General features: G+C 50.9%; 2 protein-coding genes across 2 annotated transcripts; both read right to left on the reverse strand.

Annotated features, from left to right (window-relative positions):
- Positions 1-8,834: 8,834 nt before the first annotated feature.
- LOC149427535 (uncharacterized) lies at positions 8,835-13,069 on the reverse strand. Its single transcript, XM_089667925.1, has 2 exons — positions 12,938-13,069; positions 8,835-10,560 (listed from the first exon to the last, which is right to left on the reverse strand). The coding sequence occupies exons 1-2, from the start codon at positions 12,958-12,960 to the stop codon at positions 8,970-8,972; spliced, it is 1,614 nt and encodes a 537-aa protein (XP_089524051.1). The 5' UTR covers positions 12,961-13,069; the 3' UTR covers positions 8,835-8,969.
- Positions 13,070-14,049: 980 nt separating this feature from the next.
- LOC149427536 (hyaluronidase-1-like) lies at positions 14,050-23,993 on the reverse strand. The gene is made up of 3 exons (XM_089667926.1): positions 23,064-23,993; positions 19,800-19,889; positions 14,050-16,140 (listed from the first exon to the last, which is right to left on the reverse strand). The coding sequence occupies exons 1-3, from the start codon at positions 23,970-23,972 to the stop codon at positions 15,826-15,828; spliced, it is 1,314 nt and encodes a 437-aa protein (XP_089524052.1). The 5' UTR covers positions 23,973-23,993; the 3' UTR covers positions 14,050-15,825.
- Positions 23,994-24,016: the final 23 nt, after the last annotated feature.

Here is a 24,016-nt window from a genome sequence, read left to right on the forward strand (position 1 = left end):
ACACACCTCCTGTATTAGAGCCCCCACTCTGGATGAAGGAGCACAGGAGACACCTTTGGACAGCAGCATCATCAGTCTGGGGGGAGGGGAGTGTTTGATGAAATAGCAGATTCCAATACACTAACACAGGGGCAGGCAACCTTTGAGTGGTGAGATCGACGTGGACAACATGGAAGAGATCAAAGATCACTGGGGAGGGGGGGGGAGGGGGGGTTTGGCTTTTTTTTTTTTTTTTTACAACTTCTTTTTAAATCATGAGGTCAGTTTAGACATTTAATAAAACAAATATTACCGGAAACATAGAAACGGAGCCAAGAAACTCGGGGGTCAGGGAACCATAGCGGGGGATCGGGAAAGCACAGTACTGGGGGGTCAGGTGGGAATGATACTGGGGGACTAATTGAGGAGGGCACACCATGGGGGAAGGGGGAGCAGGAGGAACACCATGGGGGGGGGTTGGGAAATCAGAGAGGGCACACCACAAGGGGCTCAGGAAAGCACTCCATGGGGAGTTCAGGAGGGCACAGTACTGCTGGGTCAGGTGGAAATGATACTGGGGGACATGGGAGGGCACACCATGGGGGGATCAGGAGGGCACACTACGGGGGGGGGTTAGGGGGAACACCACATGGAGGGGAGGTCATGAGGGCACATCAGGAGGGGGGCTCAGGGGGCACACCACGGGGGGGTAATCAGGAGGGAACACTACACAAGACTCAGGAGGGCACACTACATGGGACTCAGGGGGGCACACCACAGGGGACATCAGGAAGGCACACTACATGGGGCTCAGGGGGGCACACCACAGGGGGCATCAGGAGGGCACACTACATGGGGCTCAGGGGGGCACACCACAGCGGGCATCAGGAGGGCACACTACATGGGGCTCAGGGGGGCACACCACAGGGGGGATCAGGAGGGCACACTACGGGGGGGGGTTAGGGGGATCACCACAGGGAGGGGAGTTCAGGAGGGCACATCACGAGGGGGGCTCAGGGGGCACACCACGGGGGGGTAATCAGGAGGGAACACTACACGGGACTCAGGGGGGTACACCACAGGGGGGATCAGGAGGGCACACTACATGGGACTCGGGGGCACACCACAGGGGGCATCAGGAGGGCACACTACATGGGGCTCAGGGGGGCACACCACAGGGGGCATCAGGAGGGCACACTACATGGGGCTCAGGGGGGCACACCACAGGGGGCATCAGGAGGGCACACTACATGGGGCTCAGGGGGACACACCACAGGCGGCATCAGGAGGGCACACTACATGGGGCTCAGGGGGGAACACCACAGTGGGGATCAGGAGGGCACACTACATGGGGCTCAGAGGGGAACACCACAGGGGGCATCAGGGGGGAACACTACATGGGGCTCAGGGGGAACATCACGGGGGGGGATCAGGAAGGCACACTACATGGGGCTCAGGGGGGAACATCACGGGGGGGGGATCAGGAAGGCACACTACATGGGGCTCAGGGGGAACATCACGGGGGGGGATCAGGAAGGCACACTACATGGGGCTCAGGGGGGCACACCACAGGGGGGATCAGGAGGGTACACTACATGGGGCTCAGCGGGGATCAGGAGGGAACACTACATAGGGCTCAGGGGGGCACACCACAGGAGGGTTAGGGGAAACACTCCTGCAGGAACCTTTTTCCCTTAGCCAGGGCATTGAAAATGGGTGGTGAATGGGTGTTCCAGCATGACAATGACCCAAAACACACGGCCAAGGCAACAAAGGAGCGGCTCAAGAAGAAGCACATTAAGGTCCTGGAGTGGCCTAGCCAGTCTCCAGACCTTAATCCGATTGAAAATCTGTGGAGGGAGCTGAAAGTTCGAGTTGCCAAACGTCAGCCACCAAACCTTAATGACTTGGAGAGGATCTGCCAACAGGAGTGGGCCAAAATCTCTGAGATGTGTGCGAACCTGGGGGCCAACTCCAGGAAACGTCTGACCTCTGTGATTGCCAACAAGGGATTTGCCACCAAGTACTAAGTCATGTTTTGTGAAGGGGATCAAATCCTTCTTTCCCTCATGAACATGCAGATCAGTCATCATTTGTTAGACGCATTTCTGCTGAATTTGTTGTTGTATTCTGTCTCTCAGTGTTACAATACACCGAACATTTGGTTTGTAGACCGATAATTTCTTTGTGAGGGGCGAACATTCAACATCAGCAGGGGAGCAAATACGCATTTCCTTCACTGTAGATGTAAATGTCCCTACAATAGCCTGCCTAGCTACCAGGGGGGCCACCATTGTGATGGGAGGGGGAGGGGAGGTTGAGTCGCACTGTATACAGTTGGGCAAAAAAGTATTTAGTCAGCCACCAATTGTACAAGTTCTCCCACTTACAAAGATGAGAGAGGCCTGTAATTGGCATCATAGGTAGACCTCAACTATGAGAGACAAAATGAGAAAACAAATCCAGACCATCACATTGGCTGATCTGGAAAGAATTTATTTGCAAATTATGGTGGAAAATAAGTATTTGGTGAATATGAAAAGTTCATGTCAATACTTTGTTATATATCCTTTGTTGGCAATGACAGAGGTCAGACGTTTCCTGGAAGTCTTCACAAGGTTGGCACACACTGTTGCTGGTATGTTGGCCCATCCTCCATGCAGATCTCCTCTAGAGAAGTGATGTTTTGGGGCTGTCGCTGGGCAACACAAACTTTCATCTCCCTCCAAAGGTTTTCTATGGATTTGAGATCTGGAGACTGGCTAGGCCACTCCAGGACCTTGAAATGCTTCTTACGAAGCCACTCCTTCATTGCCCGGGCGGTATGTTTGGGATCATTGTCATGTTGGAAGACCCAGCCACGTTTCATCTTCAATGCCCTTGCTGATGGAAGGTTTGCACTCAAAATCTCACAATACATGGCCCCATTCATTCTGTCCTGTACATGGATCAGTCGTCCTGGTCCCTTTGCGGAGAAACAGCCCCAAAGCATGATGTTGCCACCCCCATGCTTCACAGTAGGTATGGTGTTCTTTGGATGCAACTCAGCATTCTCTCTCCTCCAAACACAACGAGTTGTGTTTCTACCAAACAGTTCTATTTTGGTTTCATCTGACCATATGACATTCTTCCAATCCTCTTCTGGATCATCCAAATGCTCTCTAGCAAACTTCAGACGGGCCCGGACATGTACTGGCTTAAGCAGGGGGACACGTCTGGCACTGCAGGATCTGAGTCCCTGGCGGCGTAGTGTGTTACTGATGGTAGCCTTTGTTACGTTGGTCCCAGCTCTCTGCAGGTCATTCCCCCCGTGGTCCTGGGATTTTTGCTCACCGTTCTTGTGATCATTTTGACCCCACGGGGTGAGATCTTGCGTGGAGCCCCAAACCGAGAGATTATCAGTGGTCTTGTATGTCTTCCATTTTCTAATTATTGCTCCCACAGCTGATTTGTTCACACCAAGCTGCTTGCCTGTTGCAGATTCAGTCTTCCCAGCCTGGTGCAGGTCTACAATTTTGTTTCTGGTGTCCTTTGACAGCTCTTTGGTCTTCACCATAGTGGAGTTTGGAGTGTGACTGTTTGAGGTTGTGGACAGGTGTCTTTTATACTGATAACAAGTTCAAACAGGTGCCATTGATACAGGTAATGAGTGCAGGGCAGAGGAGCCTCTTAAAGAAGAAGGTACAGGTCTGTGAGAGCCAGAAATCTTGCTTGTTTGTAGGTGACCAAATACTTATTTTCCACCATAATTTGCAAATAAATTCTTTCCAGATCAGCCAATGTGATTGTCTGGATTTGTTTTCTCTTTTTGTCTCTCATAGTTGAGGTCTCCCTATGATGCCAATTACAGGCCTCTCTCATCTTTGTAAGTGGGAGAACTTGTACAATTGGTGGTGACTAAATACTTTTTTGCCCCACTGTATACCCTCCTCAGGTGCATTCCAGCAGTCGTCTGTGTGTGGCCTCCGACAGAGGGGCCAATAGTTCTACTCCATCTAAAACTAGAATAAGTGTACACCAGTGAGTATAAGACTTTGGGGGACGACGACCCTAAAACTGAAGTTTAATCTGCTGGTATGCACATTGTGAGGAGCTCCCAGTGTGCAGTGACATCAGAGGAAGCCATTCCAGTCCAGGGGAGGAGTCGGTACACCTGAGCAAGACTGGAGGGGAGGAGCTGGTACACCTGTGCAAGACTGGAGGGGAGGAGCTGGTACACCTGTGCAAGAGTGAGAGGGAGGAGCCAGTACACCTGTGCAAGACTGGAGGGGAGATTTTAATGTATAATTTTAATGGCTGCTGAGATAAGAATATTTAGCCATCTCCTGATTCGTCAGGTTAGAGTTGTCGCAGAGCCACACACTGAGAGGAGCAGTACAGGAAGCAGAACCTGCCTATGTAATGAAGTCAGACTTCTCTCTGATACAATCAGTTATATCAGATTTATATCAAACATAAACCAATAATTGATTGTCTTCCATGCTCTGGATTGTTCTCCTCCATCATTGATTGTCTCTTCTCTCCGCAGTTCAACAAGAATTAATAGTGCTTCACAGACAGAGTGAAATCCTGCGACAAATGGTGACCAATCTCCATCTTGCTGGATATAATCCTGGGAATTATAGTGACGGGCTGTGAGCTGAAGCCCCTTCAGCCTCCACCCATCCTTCACCCCTTTTCCACAGCTGTTCAACTTCCACCCATTCTGTTCCCTCTTTCACCCTCCTACCACTCCTCACCCCTTCACCCTCCATCCATCCTCCGCATCCCTTCATCATCCCTCCATCCTCCCCACCCTTTCACCCTCCATCCATCCTCCGCACCTTTTCACCCTCCATCCATCCATCCTCCACACCCATCACCCTCCACCTATCCTCTGTGCCCCTTCAGCCTCCACCCCTCCTTCACACCCCTTCACCCTCCACTCATCCTCCGTGGCCCTTCAACCTCCACCAATTCTGTGTTCCCCTTCACCCTCCATCCGCTCCTCACCCCTTCACCCTCCATCCATCCTCCGCACCCTCCATCCATCCTCCGCATCCCTCCATCCTCCCCACCCTTTCACCCTCCATCCATCCATCCATCCTCCGCGCCTTTTCACCCTCCATCCATCCATCCTCCACACCCTTCACCCTCCACCTATCCTCTGTGCCCCTTCAGCCTCCACCCCTCCTTCACACCCCTTCAGCCTCCACCCCTCCTTCACACCCCTTCACCCTCCACTCATCCTCCGTGGCCCTTCAACCTCCACCAATTCTGTGTTCCCCTTCACCCTCCATCCGCTCCGAACCCTTTCACCCTCCACCCCTCCTCCACACCCTGTCACCCTCCGCCCTCCTTTCCTTTTAACCACGAAATGGAAGAGACTGCCGGGGCTGATTGTTGAACTCGGTCAGTTGACTCTTTATGGAGTTTTTCTTTGGCAACTTTTGTCTTTAGTTCTGATATCCACAAACCGTTCCCAATTCCTGGAAAAGACTTGTAGAGGAAACCTCCGACCATCAGTGGGCGCTGATCACCGCTGCAATGTTTTCTACTTTTTGAAATTGTGATACTGATGCGTGATCTGCATTCTGTTCTCAGATTTCATATTCTCATCCTGTCAGAATATTTGGAATATAAATTGTTATTTAACATCTTTAGTCATTTCTCTTTCCTGCTGGTTGTACAATTACAGGGGGCGGAGCCGGCGTTGAAGCCGCTTAGAACTCATCATTTCCTTCCTTACATCCTCGGAATCCGAAGGTTGAGCCCAGAGGACGATGATGACATGTACAGACAGATATGATACAAAGGCACCAGATAACGGCCTTTACATGTTTATAGCGAGGACAGCGTTACGCGTCAAAAGAATGACCCTTTTTATGGCGTCTTGAGGCCCAAAAATGTCGCCATTTTTTTTTTTACCTCTCTTATTTTTTATAATTTTTAACTGCCCTGGTGGGGGGGCTTTGGTGAAATATTAGGGGCCTAAACAGACCCCTGATGTCTCACTGTTGATAGAAAGGGGATGAGGACAAATATTCCTCCATCCCCTTCTCTACAGCCTCAGCTGAACAGATGAATAAATAGGAAGCGCTCAGAGGCCTCCGGCTCATTCACAAACTGAAGCATAATAAACACCATTTACTATGCTTCAGTGATGAACGAACACAGTGAGCGATCAGTACCGATCAATCACTGTGTTCCTTCTGGGAAGTTAGGGGCCAGTAAATATGCCATATATATATATATATATATACACACATATACATACACACACACACACACATATATATATATATACCCCGCTTCCCATCCTGAAATTACCTCCCTGTGTGCCCTCAGCAACTGCTAGGAGCAAAGAAGAGGAGGACAGCCGGCAGCACTGATAGAAAAAGGGTGCAAGGAGAGCCCGGACAGTGGGGGGGGGGGGGGGGGCACAGAGGCTAGCACTGATCCACAAAGGGTGCATGGGGCGGGAGGGGGCCTGGGCAGTAGGGTGGTGGGGGCGCAGAGACTAGAAATGATCCGCAAAGGGTACACGGGGGGGGGGGGAGAGGGCCTGGACAGTAGGGGGTGGGGATGCAGAGACTAGAACTGATCCACAAAGGGTACACGGAGGGGGGGGCCCTGGACAGTAGAGGGGTGGGGGTGCAGAGACTAGAACTGATCTGCAAAGGGTACATGGGGGGGCCTGGACAGTAGGGGCTGGCAGCGCAGAGACTAGAACTGATCCACAAAGGGTACACGGGGGGGGCCTGGACAGTAGAGGGGTGGGGGTGCAGAGACTAGAACTGATCTGCAAAGGGTACACGGGGGGGGCCTGGACAGTAGAGGGGTGGGGGTGCAAAGACTAGAACTGATCCGCAAAGGATACATGGGGGGGGGCCTGGACAGTAGGGGGATGCAGAGACTAGAACTGATCCACAAAAGGGTACACGGGGGAGGGGGGGGGCCTGGACAGTAGGGGGGTGGGGGTGCAGAGACTAGAACTGATCTGCAAAGGGTACACGGGGGGGGGGGGGGGTCCTGGACAGTAGGGGGGTGGGAGTGCAGAGACTTTAATTGTTCCACAAAGGGTACACGGGGGGGGGGGGGGCCTGGACAGTAGGGGGGTGGGGGTGCAGAGACTAGAACTGTTCCACAAAGGGTACACGGGGAGGGGGGGCCTGGACAGTAGGGGGTGGGGGTGCAGAGACTAGAACTGATCCACAAAGAGTAAACGGGGGGGGGGGGGGAGGCCTGGACAATAGGGGGGTGGGGGTGCAAATACTAGAACTGATTCCCCTGCAGCCATAGGTAGGGAGCGGAGGAGAAGCCGGAAGCACTGCCAGGAAAAGGGTATATAGGGGGGCTTGGACAGCAGGGGGGGGGGTGGGGGTAATCAGAGTGGTAGAAGGGGGTTGGGGGTAATCAGCAGTGAAAAGGGATGGGGATGCAGAGGCTACAACTGATCTCCCTGCAGCTGTAGTAAGGAAGAAGAGAAGCCGGCAGCACTGCCAAAGAAAGGGTACAGAGAGGGGCCCGGATATCAGGGGGGTGGGGGTGATAAGAGCGGTGGAAGGGGATGGGGGTGCAGAGACTAGATCTGATCCCCCTGCACCTGTAGGGAGAGAGAGGAGGAGAAGCCGGCAGCACTGCCAGAGAAAGGGTACACAGGGGGCCCGGATAGCAGAGGGGTGGGGGGGAGATCAGAGGGATGGGGGTGCAGAGACTAGAACTGATCCCCGTGCAGCTGTAGGGAGGGAGAGGAGGAGAAGCCGGCAGCACAAGAGGGAGGGGGAGCCACAAGAGGACCGGTGTCAGCAATAGCGCAGTACAATTGGCCGGGGTCCCACTTTTGAACTGATGGGGCCCGGGCCTGGTACAGGAGGGCCGGTTGTACTGCCTTATCAGTGGTCCTGGTCATCATCATCCTCTGTGCTCCACCATCAGTTTCTGAGGATGTAGGGATGGAAATGATGAGATATAACCGGCTTCAGTGCCGGTGACTTCTAGTTGGGTTCCGGCACCATCCATAGACATCACTGGGAGCGTCCACCATCCATCCTCAGGTCTGTACTGACAGGAGTGCAGCTTCCAGTTCGGGATTTATGAAGAAGAAGAAATATTCCCATGTGCCGGATACAATTCACTACAGAAAATATTTAAAGTGACTGTCCCTGTAAATGTCAGATAGGCAACATTCCAATACGCCATATGGGAATACGGCACCAGAAGGTCCACCTTTGAAGCTACATTCCAGGGGTGGCGATTGGACCAGTGTGAGTATGTAGCATGGCCGCCATTAGAAGTCTAGGGGCCCAAAACAGTCTGCCTGCCAGGGCTTGAAATGAACTTTACCTATGATCTGGTATTATCATCTCGCAGGCCTTGTACAGCAGAACTCAGTTTGCAGGAGGGAGAAGCAGCACCAGCAGCCAATCAGCTGATTTGCTGACCAGCAACACGGTAATAGGAGGAGAGAGCAGAGTGACGTGGAGATGAGCTCATCAGTATGATGTTTCTCTTTTCACTTGTCCAGTTACAAGGTGGGAGTGTAGAGGAAACCTGTAAGTGAAAGTGAAACTGCGGCAGAGAAAGATCAGGATCCCTCTGCCGCCAGACAGGATTGTGCTGTGCAAATCTCAGGACTGGATGGACAGAAACACTTTTGCAGGTAAAACGGCTCCCTTGTAGGTATTTAACCTGTTTATTTGGCGGGTTTCCTGGAGTTCAGCTGGAAGAGTAATCGAAAACAACTGAATTTGCAGCACCAGATTAATGGGGGGAGTATTCACAGACACACCCATGAGGAGCCTCAATTAATGCTGAATATTTCACCCCTCCCCCGCAGTACTCTACATAACAGAATACAATGATGCCAATAGAGCTCATCCAAGGAGCAGCTTTATTCCCCCGTGGTGAGGTTCGATGTCCCGGGGTGGGGGGGTCACACAGTGGTAAGGCACAACAGTGGACAAATAAATATTATCTGATCAGTTCTGGGTGGAGCAGAGATGTCTCCTTTATAGAGTTTTCATCATCCAGAACATGGGGTCCCCTCGAAAGTCCCGGTAGGGGGTTTGCAAGGAGCTGGATTTGGCCGGAGATGACAAATGTGGTAACAAACTGGATGAACCCAAGGGAAGGAGAGGAGCGAAGGGTGGGGGAGGGGGGCTAGATAGGAAAGGAATTGGGGTGGATTTAGGGCAGGGCAGGGGAGATGGAGGAGGAGGGGAGGAGAGAGGGGTAAATGTGGGGCAGGGTGGGGGAGGTGGCGGTGGTGGAGGAGGGGGGCGTGAGGTAGATGTGGGGCAGGGTGGGGGAGGTGGCGGTGGTGGAGGAGGGAGGAGTGGGGTAGATGTGTGGCAGGGTGGCTGTGGTGGAGGAGGGGGGAGTGGGGTAGATGTGGGGCAGAGTGGGGGAAGTGGCAGTGGTGGAGGGAGGAGTGGGGTAGATGTGCAGCAGGGTGGGGGAGGTGGCAGTGGTGGAGGGGGGAGTGGGGTAGATGTGCGGCAGGGTGGGAGAGGTGGCGGTGGTGGAGGAGGGAGGAGTGGGGTAGATGTGCAGCAGGGTGGGGGAGGTAGCAGTGGTGGAGGGGGGAGTGGGGTAGATGTGCGGCAGGGTGGGGGAGGTGGCGGTGGTGGAGGAGGGAGGAGTGGGGTAGATGTGCAGCAGGGTGGGGGAGGTAGCAGTGGTGGAGAGGGGAGTGGGGTAGATGTGCGGCAGGGTGGGGGAGGTGGCGGTGGTGGAAGAGGGAGGAGTGGGGTAGATGTGGGGCAGGGTGGGGGAGGTGGCGGTGGTGGAGGAGGGAGGAGTGGGGTAGATGTGGGAGGTGTTGGTTGTGGAGGGGAGAGTCGGGTAGATGTGGGACAGGGTAGGGGAAGTGGCGGTGGTGGAGGAGGGAGGAGTGGGGTAGATGTTTGGCAGGGTGGGGGAGGTGGTGGTGGTGGAGGAGGGGGGAGTGGGGTAGATGTGGGGCAGGGTGGGGGAGGGGGGATTGGAATAGCCCTTGAGAGGTGTTCTGAGGTCTCGGATGGAGTCTGGGGCGGCTCCACGCCTGAACGTTCTGGAGGTGAAGGACATGGCGGCTTGTCTGGTGATGAGGATGGCCCACCATGGTGGTTATAGGTAGGACTGGTCTTGGAGGGACTCATCTTCTGGAACATCCCCGGGGGTAGCAGCGATCCCAGCATTCCCATATTCTGGACAGGCTCCGTCAGGCGGTACCCCAGATGGTAGTAGAAGTCCTGCTTGTCATGAGTGGTCAGGTACAGGTTTCGGAAGCCCCTCCCTCTGGCGTACCTCTCAGCGGCCTCCATCAACCTCCGGCCATAGCCCTTACCTCGAAGGTCGGCGCTGACCACCACCGACTCCACAAACAGGCTGTTGGGGAGGCCTATGACCCTGCAGAGTCGGGCGTGACCCAGAACGGGCCCTTCCTGGGCTTCAATGAGCACCAGGCACACGGGGAAATCATCTGAAGATTTTTCCAAGGAGTGAATCCGCGCTCCGAGACTTCTCCGCCATGTCTGGTTCAGCAGCTCCGCACAGGACGCTGTGAGGTCAGGACGATGGTGCAGAGGGACGAGGATGACGTTGCCTGGTGGGGGCGACCTGCGGGAGATCAGAAAAGCATGAGATGTTGGTGGTTTTCCCAATGGAGAGAGGCTAACCACTGCGGAGCAGCCATATTGAATGGTCATTACACAACCAATCGATTAAGAAGAAGTCGCTAAACGCCATTTGAATCTCAGGAGCCAATAAACCTACAAAATGTACAACTACTAACTATTTAGAACCTCTAACTTGGCCTGAATGTTTCCTGAATGATGCGTGAATTTGTCCAGCCAATGGTGTTGCCGGACTGGGGTACCGGTCCAATGAGGGGCCCTTAGACCTTTAACAGCCGACCCCATCTCAGTGGTGTTGCAGTAGATTATTATGGGCCGCCTCTGAGGAGCACTGGGCTCTGCCCTCTGCGCATCCTGCTGACCCGTTGTGCCGCCCTCAAACCAACCCAGGTCACTCCTTCATATCCTGCCCTGACCAACCATAAAAAAATCCCATAAATGCCATAACCTGTGGGCTTAACAGCACCACAGCTGGTCTGGGGGAGGTACTGCGGACCATATTTACAAAGTAACAAATTACTGATTTATAAAGAAAATATTGATTTATAAAGTCACAAATGATCAATTTACAAAGTCAGACCGACTCAGACTCCGCCCCCATATCCCATTCTGACCAATCATATATAATCCTGAATGTTTCATAGCACCACAACCCACCCTGTGGGAGGTACTTAAGAACATATTGACAAAGCAACACACTATTGATTATAAAGAAATTATCGATTTGTTTAAAAAAAAAAACATTATTGATCTATAGAGTAACAAAATGTTGATTAATAAAGTAACACATTATTCATTTATAGCACAACAAATTATCGAGTTATAAAGAAACAAATTATCAATATATAGAGTAATCAGTTATCAATTTATAAAGTAAAAAATAATAGATTTATAAAGCCGGACCAACTCAGGTCCCACCCACATATCCTATCCTGACCAATCATACATTAATCAGGTCCCATAAGTTTTCATAGAGTCACAGCCGGCCCATGGGAGGTTCTTGGGACCATATTTATAAAGTAACAAATATTGATTTAAAAAAAAAAAAAGGATTGATTTATGGAGTAACAAATAACCAATTTATAGGGTAACAAATTATTGATTAATAAAGTATCAATGTAATGAATAATACAGGAATAAATTAACAAAGAAACAAATGATTTATAAAAAAGAAATGATTGATTTATTGAATAATTATCAATTTATAGGGTGACAAGTGATTGATTTATAAAAAAGGAAATGGTCGATTTATTGAATAATAATCAATTTATAGGGTAACAAATGATTGCTTTATAAAAAAAAAGAAATTATATATTTATTGAATAACAAATAATTTATAGGGTAACAAATACCGGTAAGGATTAATAAAGTATCAATGTAATTAATAATACAGGAATAAATTATTGATTAACAAAGAAACAAATTATTGATTTATAAAAAAAGAAATGATCAATTTATTGAATAATAATCAATGTAAAGGGTAACAAGTGACTGATTTATAAAAAAGGAAATGATCGATTTATTGAATAATAATCAATTTATAAAAAAGGAAATGATCAATTTATTGAATAATCAACTTATAAAAAAGGAAATGATCAATTTATTGAATAATAATCACTTTATAGGGTAACAAATGAATGATTATTGATTTATTGAATAACAAATAATCAATTTACGGGGTAACAAATATTCATTAATAAAGAATCAATGCAATGAATAATACAGGAATAAACTGATTAACAAAGAAACAAATTATTGATTTAAAAAGTAACATATTAATGACTTATAAGAAATAATTGATCTATAAAGTAAAAAAAAAAAAAAAAAGATCGATTTATAAAGAAACAAATTATCAATTTATAGGATAACAAATTATTGATGAAAAAAGTAACAATTTAAGGAATAATAAAGTAATATATTAGTGATTAAAACAGTAACAATTTTTTTTATTTTAATAGTAACAAATTATCTAAAGATTTGATACATTTTATAATCACATTCGCTGTCCAATCACAGTCTAGCCTGATGAAATCACATTCGCCCGCATTGCCTGATAGCCGATCAGGATCTCTCGACTATTCGCCGCGTTCACAATATGGCGAATGTGACGTCATCCGGCTCCGATCGCTCAGAAGGGGCCCCTGACTTCTATAAGTGGCCATACAGTGTGAACACAAGGGAGGAGGGGTCGGGCCCCTGTACCCTGCCTCTGGGGGAGGGGTTGGGGCCCCTGTACCCTGCTCCTGTCTCTGGGGATCACAGTGTGAGGACAAAGGAGGGTCAGGGGCCCCTCCAATAATCACACACCTAATGATAGCAAATATAATACCCCTGTCACCCGATTCGGGTCAAAAACTCACCACACTCCACAGCTCTCCCCCATGTGCTCCAGAAGCTCCCAGCTGCAGCCAATCACAGGGCGAGCCGTGAGCTGTAAGGAGCATACTGGGAGTTGTAGGCTGCGCAGGCCGGGTGTGACTTGTCTGCAATTCCGAGAGAGGCCAGCAGAGGGAGGAGAGAGCAGAGATAGGATTATGCGTGTGATGCCGACAGCGGCCAGCAGAGGGAGGAGAGAGCAGAGATAGGATTATGCGTGTGATGCCGACTCCGGCCAGCAGAGGGAGAAGTGAGCAGAGTTGGAGATCTACAAACATTCAGGATTTATATGTCTGTCCTGCGTCTATAATTTTTTTTTAAATATTAATTTTTTCAATTTTACTTTTTTTTTGGACTAAAAAGTGGAAAATAACTCTCACTTTTTGGAAAATAATGTGTATATACACCACTGCATCCGACGCTTTGCATTGCACTTGGTGATGGAAGGCTTGGATGCAGCTGCTCGGCCATGGAAACCCATTCCATGAAGCTCTCTACGCACTGTTGTTGTGCTAATCTGAAGGTCACACCAAGTTTGGAGATCTTTAGCTATTGGCTCTGCAGACAGTTGGTGACTTCTGCGCACTGTGCGCTTCAGCATGCGCTGACCCCGCTCTGTCATGTGACATGGCCTACCACTTGGTGGCTGAGTGGCTGTTGTTCCCAGTTGCTTCCACTTTGTTATAATCCCACTAACAGATGAGCGTGGAATATTTAGTAGCCAGGAAATGTCACGGATGGACTTATTGCACAGGTGGCCACCTATCACGGGACCACGCTTGGAGTCACTGAGCTCCTGAGAGCGACCCATTCTTTCACCAATGTTTGTAGAAGCCGTCTGCATGCCTAGGGGCTTGATTGTATACACCTGTGTCCATGGAGGGGATTGGAACACCTGAATCACATGATATGTAGGGCGGGGCCAATACTTTTGGCAATATAGTATATATATATATATTATGCAGAACGTATCCGATCTATAAGCCAGAGGCTCTGGATGGACAGTTGGTCACTGGAATGGAAACAGAGCTCCACCTATAAATATGTATAATGTACCATAATTTGTGATAGAAATGATGATACAATAAAACATTGATTGACAAAAGCAATTTCTTTATTTAGTGTGTTTTAGCAAAATTATTTCAAGGTCCTTTTTGGTTTTCTCATTGTAACCTGGCTGGTTATTGGATTCTTTGGTGTTATCATAGAATGTCCCTTTTAAATTGATATTTAATTTTTTTTTGCAGGAAATGCGTGTCATGGATGCAGCGTACAGGCGGAGGAGGATTCCCTGCAGGAATTATCCAGCAGCTTTTTCCCATGCATGTATACAGAGAGTGCAAATCACCAGTCAGAGTATGCAGCAGTTTTTATGGCACATATTTGGAGTGTTCTTAGACAGAGAAAAAATTGAATATTTCTTTTTTTCCACTCCTAGGTTGTATGATGCTCTGAGACCTGTGGGGAGCATAAGGATCTTGGACTTGGATGGTCTGTGCCCTACATGGAGTATAGGGATCCTGGACTGGGATACATGCACTGTATGTTGGCCTGAGCCCCATGGGGAGTATAGTGATCCTGTACAGGGATGGATGTACCGTATATTGCTCTGAGCCTAAGGAGATGTATAGGGATCCTGGACTGGGATGGTTCGGGCCTTATAGGGAGTATATGTATCCTGGACTGGGATGGATGTACTGTATATTGCTCTGAGCCTAATGAGATGTATAGGGTTGCTGGACTGGGATGGTTTGGGCCTTATAGGGAGTATATGTATCCTGGACTGGGGTGGATGTACTGTATGTTACCCTGAGCCCCGTGGGGAGTATGGGGATCCTGGACTGGCATAAATGCACTGTATGTTGGCCTGAGCCCCATGGGGAGTATAGTGATCCTGGACTGAGATGGATGTACTGTATTTTGATCTGAGCCTCCTTGGGGAATATAGGGATCCTGGACTGAAATGGATATATTGTAGGTTGTTCTGAGCCCCATGTTGAGTATAGGGATCCTGGGCTGGGGAGGATGTACTGTATGTTGCTCTAAGCCCTATGGGGAGTATTGGGATCCTGGACTGAGATGGATGTACTGTATGTTGCTCTGAGCCCCATGGGAAATATAGGGATCCTGGACTGAGATGGATGTCCTGCATGTTGGGCTAAACCCTATGGGGAGTATAGGGATCCTGGACTGAGATGGATGTACTGTATGGTGGGTTAAACCCTATAGGGATTATATAGGGATCCTGGGCTGAAATTAATGCCCTGTATGCTCAGCTAAACCCTATAGGGAGTATAGGGATCCTGGACTGGGATGGATGTACTGTATGTTGCTCTGAGCCCATTGGGCAGTATAGGGATCCTGAACTGGGATGGATGTCCTGTATTTTGATCTGAGCCCATTGGGCAGTATAGGGATCCTGGACTGAGATGGACAGTATAGGGATCCTGGACTGAGCTGCATGTACTGTATTTTGATCTGAGCCCATTGGGCAGTATAGGGATCCTGGACTGGGACGGATGTACTATATTTTGGTCTGAGTCCATTCGGCAGTATAGGGATCCTGGACTGGGATGGATGTACTGTATGTTGCTCTGAGCCCATTGGGCAGTATAGGGATCCTGAACTGGGATGGATGTCCTGTATTTTGATCTGAGCCCATTGGGAAGTATAGGGATCCTGGACTGAGATGGATGTCCTGTATGTTGCTCTGAGCCCACTGGGCAGTATAGGGATCCTGGACTGGGATGGATGGGCTTCTCCTCCACATCTGTATTCTGTTCATACATTTCTCCCTCATTGGTTGCAGACAGTTTAGCGAGTGCGCCTCTCTGCTTTGAAAAGCGTGAAGTGGACTGTAGCGCGGCGTCGGTCAGCCGGTTCGGTGGGAGCAATCCGGCCCCTCCCATCCAGGATAACAGCGGCACTGGAAATGGAGAGCCATATGCACCACGTCCATCTTGGAGGCTTCTCCGGAGACCAGGAAGCCTCTGCCCTCGGGGTTCCTTCTAATGCTGAAGCTGTCGGGGTGCAGGTGGAGGTGGCTGTTAGAGGTGGAGTCTTTGCGCACGCAGCGTCCGTTTCCTGTGCACAGCGCCTGACTACACAGGGTGGCGCCATTCGTCACATTGACCACATACATCCCCAGTGTGGAGTCTATGTACGACTTCACCGCCAGACACACCTCCTGCGACAGAACACAGCACAGTCAGCATGAAGGACAAACATTTAAAAGCTTGTCAATGTTTCAAGGGATTATCAGAAGAACAATATATTCACAGTGAACCGATAGCAGATATTTTCCAACAGGATCCTAACCCCCTAGTGTCCCCATTGGAGGATTTCCCCTCTATTCCGGTTCTAGTGACAACCCCAAATTTGTAATTTTCTTTTACTCTCAGTGATAACGGTAAATGGGACAAATAGGGAGAGGGGGCCACAGACAGCATTAAAGCCCCACAGGGGTTCCAATCCATACAAATTGATGAATCCATCCACAGGGGTAAAAACTCAGAGAAGTTGACGTGTTTCTGCCCAAAAGGGCCTTCATCATAACGAGCATTAGACGCGAAACAGCGCCATATATGGGAAGTGCCTGATGGGGACACCATTCCCACTTGTGTGCAGGTCCAGACTGGTCATAGGCAGGGGCGGACTGACCATTTGGAAACTCGGACACTGCCCGAGGGCCCGGGGTCAGTAGGGGGCCCCATGAGATGCCCCTGGTACCTTTTTCATAGGCTTTTTTGAGCTTGGGAAAGGACACAGGGGTCCCATGATCCCCTATTGCCTGGGGGCCCCATGAGTTGTCAGTCCGCCCCTGGTCATAGGGCACACCGGGCATTTGCTTGGTGGGCTGGGGCTGCCTGGATAGGAGGGGAAACACATATAGGAACCAGGCCGTGAATTTCTTTCTTTCTATACGTTTCTCTCTCTCCTCTTTCTCTCCTTTCTTTACTTCTTTCCTTATGTCTCCTGTTTCTCTCCTTTCTTTCTTTTTCTTTCTTTCTTTCTTTCTTTCTTTCTTTCTTTCTTTTTCTTTCTTTCTTTCTTTCTTTCTTTATTTCTTTCTTTCTTTCTTTCCCTCCTTCCTTGTTTTCCTCCTTCCTTCTTTCTCTCCTTCCTTCTTTCCCTCTTTCCTTCTTTCCTTCCTTCCCTCCTTCCTTCATTCCCTCCTTCCTTTTTTCCCTCCTTCCTTCTTTTCCTCTTTCCTTCTTTTCCTCCTTCCTTCTTTCCCTCCTTCCTTCCTTCTTTCTTTACCTCCTTCCTACATTCCTTTCTTTCTTTCTTTCTTTCTTTCTTTCTTTCTTTCTTTCTTTCTTTCTTTCTTTCTTTCTTTCTTTCTTTCTTTCTTTCTTTCTTTCTTTCCTTCCTTCCTTCCTTCCCTCTTTCATTCCTTCCTTTCTCCTTTCTTTCCCTCCTTTCTTCTTTCCTACTGTCCTCCTTTCCCCTCCTTCCTTCCTTCCTTCCCTCCTTTATTTCTTTCTCTCTTTTCTTTTCCATTCTTTTCTCTTTCGTTCTATCTTTCTCTCTCTCCTACAAAGAAATGTAAAAACAAAATAAAATATAACATTGTAAAAAATTAAATAAAAATAAAAAAACCTACTTACACTATTGGCAGAACTACCAGGGTCCCCAGGGTAACCTTTAGGTTACCAACAGTGGCTCTTGCGACCGGGCCCTGGCGTTCCGCTGCTGGGCTCCAAGAAAAGGGTCCCCAGGCTTGGGGCTGCTCAGTCCAAAATACCCGGGCCTATTTTTTGTCCCAGTCCGGGCCTGCTTGTGCGACATTCGGACATCAAAGTTGCATGACAAGTCAAAAACCCATGTTTTCCTATGATAACCATTCATATATGTGTGACTTAAAGCGGAGTTCCACTCAAGCTGTCAAAAAATAAAAGTCAGCAGCTACAAAAACTGTAGCTGCTGACTTTTAAAAAACAACCACTTACCTGTCCCTCGGCCCTGCGATGTGTCCCCTACAGCCCGTTTCACCGGCCTTCCTGTATTCCAGGAGGCCGGCATCTTCAGTGTGGGCACCCGGCTGTGACAGCTTGCGGCTTCACAGATGGGTACCCACTGTGCATGCACAAGTAGCGCTGTGCTTCATGAATGGTCCTGTAGTCTCCTGGGACCTGTCACGTGTCCCAAAAGACTACAGGGAGGGAGGACACCTTCCGCTTCTGATCGCCTAGGCGATCAGACCAAAAGTGGGAGCAGGTACCTGTCAAATTCGGGTACCTGCTCCCCCCCATGGCCCTGCCCCCCAAAGGTGCCAATCCTTAATGGGGAGTGGGGGAGCAGTCCTTAAAGCGGAACCTCCCCTTTTGGGCGGAGCTCCGCTTTAAAGTTGCAGCGACTTCTCCTGTTAAAAAAAGTTGCAGTGACTTCAGAGTAGTTTATGTACCGCTTTGGTTCGACTTTTATGCAACTTGAGAGCCATCGATGTCAATGTTAACCCTCAAAAGTTGCATGAAAGTTGTACCTGACAGTACCTGAAAAATTCTATTTTTTTAAATTGTAAAAGAAAAAAAATGTAAATAAAAAAATTGTAAAAGAAAAAAAAACATGACGAGGAAGAATTCACAAGAAGTTGATCCAGGGAATATCCGATTGTTTCTCGGGGGATCAGGAAGGAATTTTTTTCCCTGCAGGAGCAAATTGGATCATGCTTTGCTGGGGTTTTTTTGCCTTCCTCTGGATCAACTGTGGGTGGAGGATTATAACTTTTTTTTCTGTGGTTGAACTGGATGGACTTTTGTCTTTTTTCAGCCAGACTAACTATGTATGTAACAAGAAAAACTGATAACAAATGTGACTGACTATCAATAGCAAGTCCTGGTGATTTCATTCGGTCACTTCCTTTTCGGTGTCCTCGATCCTCGGCTCCTGCGAGTCTCCTGCGCCTTCGTATGCTCCATTCTGGGTATACCCTTCGTTTTATTTGTGTACTTATGATGTTCCTTATAAAAGGTGTCGTCTGCTGAGCAATTACGGCGGGCACGGATGGACCTGGCGACTGGTGCGGCCCTGAGGGTGTGAGACAGAGGAAGCAAGTAATGCAGCATTCCCCGGGCGTGCAGACACAACACCCGTATCCAGGGGCGGACTGACAACTCATGGGGCCCCCGGGCAATAGGGGATCATGGGGCCCCTGTGTCCTCTTTTAAACTCAAACCACACCCAAAAAAGCCTATGAAAGGTACCAGGGGCATCTCATGGGGCCCCTACTGACCCTGGGCCCTCGGGCAGTGCCCGAGTTCTCGAATGGTCAGTCCGCCCCTGCCTGTATCTGGATGTCCTTGTAACGTCATATCCAGAAAGTCAATCACCGTGGAATCGCTAGAACGGGCAAAGCGCAGATCGCACAGATTTTCATGGTGCTGGCAGGACGAATATATGCGACCGCTTGGTAGGTGGGCCTGAACGCAGAGCGGCTGCATATATGTGGCCCTGGGAAAACTACTTCCTGTGCTGAGAACGCGGTCCCTGCGTGGCAGCCAGCGGAGATCGCTAAGCTCCCGATCCATACTTGCATACGATCATGTGACCGCTGTGACAGCCAATCACGTTTTCTATTTTGTTCATTTTTTTAAATGTTTTGGACTATAATAAAAGAATTTATTTTAATTTTTAATTTTTTTATTCCCTCGCTCACTTTTCATCCTACAATTCACATTTCCGTCTTGTTATTGTTTTTGTTTATCATGTATCTTCTATTTATTTCTCTCTTTGCTTTCCTTCTTCCTTTTCATCCCAGCTGTGTTATTAAAGAGGACCTGTCATTATAAGAGACACCCGTCTGAGAAGCGTCTGAGCGTCAGTGACCTCTCCTTTTCCGGTTACCTTGCTGCGGCTGTAGTCATTGTTCCCCCAAAGGACGACGCCCGCAGTTCCCAGCGCTGCGCTCTGTCCAATCGTCTGGATTAGATCTTCCTGCGGGATACAGAAGAGTCAGAACTTGTGTCATGTGACTAACCAAAGGCATCAGATAAATGACTGGACTGGTATGCTGGCCACACAGTACAACCTGATTGTACAATCTCCTTTAAGCTGACCATATGCAAGGCTTTCTTAGTACATGGACACTGCCCAGGGGCCCCAGGTTAATGTGGGCCCCATGATAGTTTATCATTATATCATACTTGCCAGCTGTCCTGGATTTGCCGGGACAGTTACGCTTTTAGCTGTCAGGATGGCCATGTCCCGGGCAGCGTCCCAGAACCTGTACTGTGCCTTCCTGATCCCAGTATTGTGCCCTCCTGATCCCCCCCAGTATTGTGCCCTCCTGATCCCCCCCAGTATTGTGCCCTCCTGATCCCAGTATTGTGCCCTCCTAATCCCACCCAGTATTGCGCCCTCCTGATCCCTCCCAGTATTGTGCCCTCCTGATCCCTCCCAGTATTGTGCCCTCCTGATCCCTCCCAGTATTGTGCCCTCCTGATCCCAGTATTGTGCCCTCCTAACCCCCCCCCCCCCCAGTATTGTGCCTTCCTGATCCCTTCCAGTATTGTGCCCCCCTGATCCCACCAGTATTGTGCCCTCTTGACCCCCCAGTACTGTGCCCCCCCTGATCCCCCCAGTACTGTGCCTTCCTGATCCCAGTATTGTGCCCTCCTGATCCCTCCCAGTACTGTACCCTCCTGATCCCCCCCAGTATTGTGCTCTCCTGACCCCCCCCCCCCCCCCCCGTATTATGCCTTCCTGATCCCAGTATTGTGCCCTCCTGATCCCCCTTCCTGTACTGTGCCCTCCTGATCCCAGTATTGTCCCAACTGCCCCCCCCCCCCCCCACCACCACAAACACTCTGCCTGCCCACTGAACCATACTGCAGACAGCTGCCTTCTCCTTGCAGCTTTGTAAAGGTACTGCCCAGCTAAGTCGATAATCTGGTCAACAGGGGGCCCACCGGGGTGGGGAAGGCTGCCTGTACCGCTCCCCTGTCCTCCCCTGCAGGAGGAGCTCTGCTGCCTGTGCCCAGGTTATGTGCAGTGCAGGGATGAGAGAAGGAGCTCTGCCCTGCCAGCAGTGACCCCTCTCCTCTGCCCTGCCAGCAGTGACCCCTCTCCTCTGCCCTGCCAGCAGTGACCCCTGTCCTCTGCTCTGCCAGCAGTGACCCCTGTCCTCTGCCCTTCCAGCACTGACCCCTGTCCTCTGCCCTGCCAGCAGTGACCCCTGTCCTCTGCCCTGCCAGCAGTGACCCCTGTCCTCTGCCCTTCCAGCACTGACCCCTCTCCTCTGCCCTGCCAGCAGTGACCCCTGTCCTCTGCCCAGCCAGCAGTGACCCCTGTCCTCTGCCCTTCCAGCACTGACCCCTGTCCTCTGCCCTGCCAGCAGTGACCCCTGTCCTCTGCCCAGCCAGCAGTGACCCCTCTCCTATGGCCTGCCAGCAGTGACCCCTGTCCTCTGCTCTGCCAGCAGTGACCCCTCTCCTCTGCTCTGCCAGCAGTGACCCCTCTCCTCTGGCCTGCCAGCAGTGACCCCTGTCCTCTGCTCTGCCAGCAGTGACCCCTGTCCTCTGCTCTGCCAACAGTGACCCCTCTCCTCTGCCCTGCCAGCAATGACCCCTGTCCTCTGCTCTGCCAACAGTGACCCCTCTCCTCTGCCCTGCCAGCAGTTACCCCTGTCCTCTGCCCTTCCAACACTGACCCCTGTCCTCTGCCCTGCCAGCAGTGACCCCTCTCCTCTGCCATGCCAGCAGTGACCTCTGTCCTCTGCCCTTCCAGCACTGACCCCTCTCCTCTGCCCTGCCAGCAGTGACCCCTGTCCTCTGCTCTGCCAGCAGTGACCCCTGTCCTCTGCTCTGCCAGCAGTGACCCCTCTCCTCTGCCCAGCCAGCAGTGACCCCTCTCCTCTGGCCTGCCAGCAATGACCCCTGTCCTCTGCCCAGCCAGCAGTGACCCCTCTCCTCTAGCCTGCCAGCAGTGACCCCTGTCCTCTGCTCTGGCAACAGTGACCCCTCTCCTCTGCCCTGCCAGCAATGACCCCTGTCCTCTGCCCTGCCAGCAGTAACCCCTATGCTCTGTCCAGCCAGCAGTTACCCCTGTCCTCTGCCCTTCCAGCACTGACCCCTGTCCTCTGCCCTGGCAGCAGTGACCCCTCTCCTCTGGCCTGCCAGCAGTGACCCCTGTCCTCTGCTCTGCCAGCAGTGACCCCTGTCCTCTGCTCTGCCAGCAGTGACCCCTGTCCTATGCTCTGCCAGCAGTGACCCCTCTCCTCTGGCCTGCCAGCAGTGACCCCTGTCCTCTGCTCTGCCAACAGTGACCCCTCTCCTCTGCCCTGCCAGCAGTGACCCCTGTCCTCTGCTCTGCCAGCAGTGACCCCTGTCCTCTTCTCTGCCAGCAGTGACCCCTCTCCTCTGCCCTGCCAGCAGTGACCCCTGTCCTCTGCCCAGCCAGCAGTGACCCCTCTCCTCTGGCCTGCCAGCAATGACCCCTGTCCTCTGCCCAGCCAGCAGTGACCCCTCTCCTCTGGCCTGCCAGCAATGACCCCTGTCCTCTGCCCAGCCAGCAGTGACCCTTCTCCTCTAGCCTGCCAGCAGTGACCCCTGTCCTCTGCTCTGGCAACAGTGACCCCTCTCCTCTGCCCTGCCAGCAATGACCCCTGTCCTCTGCCCTGCCAGCAGTAACCCCTATGCTCTGTCCAGCCAGCAGTTACCCCTGTCCTCTGCCCTTCCAGCACTGACCCCTGTCCTCTGCCCTGGCAGCAGTGACCCCTCTCATCTGGCCTGCCAGCAGTGACCCCTGTCCTCTGCTCTGCCAGCAGTGACCCCTCTCCTCTGGCCTGCCAGCAGTGACCCCTGTCCTCTGCTCTGCCAACAGTGACCCCTCTCCTCTGCCCTGCCAGCAATGACCCCTGTCCTCTGCCCTGCCAGCAGTAACCCCTATGCTCTGTCCAGCCAGCAGTTACCCCTGTCCTCTGCCCTTCCAGCACTGACCCCTGTCCACTGCTCTGCCAGCACTGCCCCCGTTCTCTGCACTGCCAGCAATAACCCCAGTCCTCTGCACTGCCAGCAATGACCCCTGTAGATGTACACCAAGGATGGGGTAAACCAAGCTGTGTGTGTGGTCCTGTCAGGTAGGCTGTATGGGTCCCCATCTGCCACTTACCTGGGTCAGGAAATCCATGCTGTATGTGTACACGATCCGGGCGTAGGGAAATACCGGGAGCTCACCCTCTTCTGACTGTCCAGATACTCTGAAAGCCTCTTCCAGGCGGTGTTTCACGAACTGACTGACACACACAGAGTCCTTCAGCATTTGTTCCAGGTAGATGTCCGGATAGAGCGCCTGGCTGGACCTCCACATCCATTTCAGAAGGTTGTTCCTGGCCACATCGACCGGCGGGCATTCTCCCGTGTAATTGTAGAGAGCTTTTTTGTAGTCGTAATTGTAGCAGTTAGGAAAGCCATAGAGGCCCCACAGCCCGCCGGGCCTTAGTTTACGACTTAAAGCCAATGTAGACGTTATAAACTTTTCAGCGGCCTCCTCAAACTCTCTTTTGGCCTCCAGCAGTACCTTCTGCTTAGGCCATTGGGGGTGTCGCTTCCGCACCAGTTCCCGAGAATGCTTTCTATAGATGTCCTTTCTGTCCCAGTTCCGATCCCACAAAGGCCTCCAATCCTCCCAATCTATGACGGCCGCCCCTATGAAGTCCAGAGAAGGGATAGTAGTCACCAGGTCTTTGTAGGCCTGGTTAAGGTGGTCACTAAGGCTGGCGTTCTGAGGCAATCCGTCATTGATGGGGCTGCCATCCAAGTCGTAATAAGGGTACAACCCCAGCTGAGTTTCATAGAAGATCACCATCTCACTGCCTGCAAAGGATTGGTTCTCATTGACCACAATGTCAAATGGATCCAAGTCCAGGTCCACACCATACTTCTCCCAGCAGTGGTTGGTCGGGGCGTTCCAGACCGTGACAAAAGGACGTCCAGGAAGAAGAACCCCGGGACTGGCATGCATGGAAACCAAAACAATTGAAAGGTGATAGATGGCCAGAAGAAGAACCTTGTGAGACATTGGTCGTCTGGGAAGTCTTTATCACCTGCCAAAAAAAGAAAACA

The sequence above is a fragment of the Staurois parvus genome, unplaced genomic scaffold (genome assembly GCF_062004578.1).
Source record: "Staurois parvus isolate SC_StPar_1 unplaced genomic scaffold, SC_StPar_1.0 ptg003675l, whole genome shotgun sequence".
NCBI classification, from domain to species: Eukaryota; Metazoa; Chordata; class Amphibia; order Anura; family Ranidae; genus Staurois; species Staurois parvus.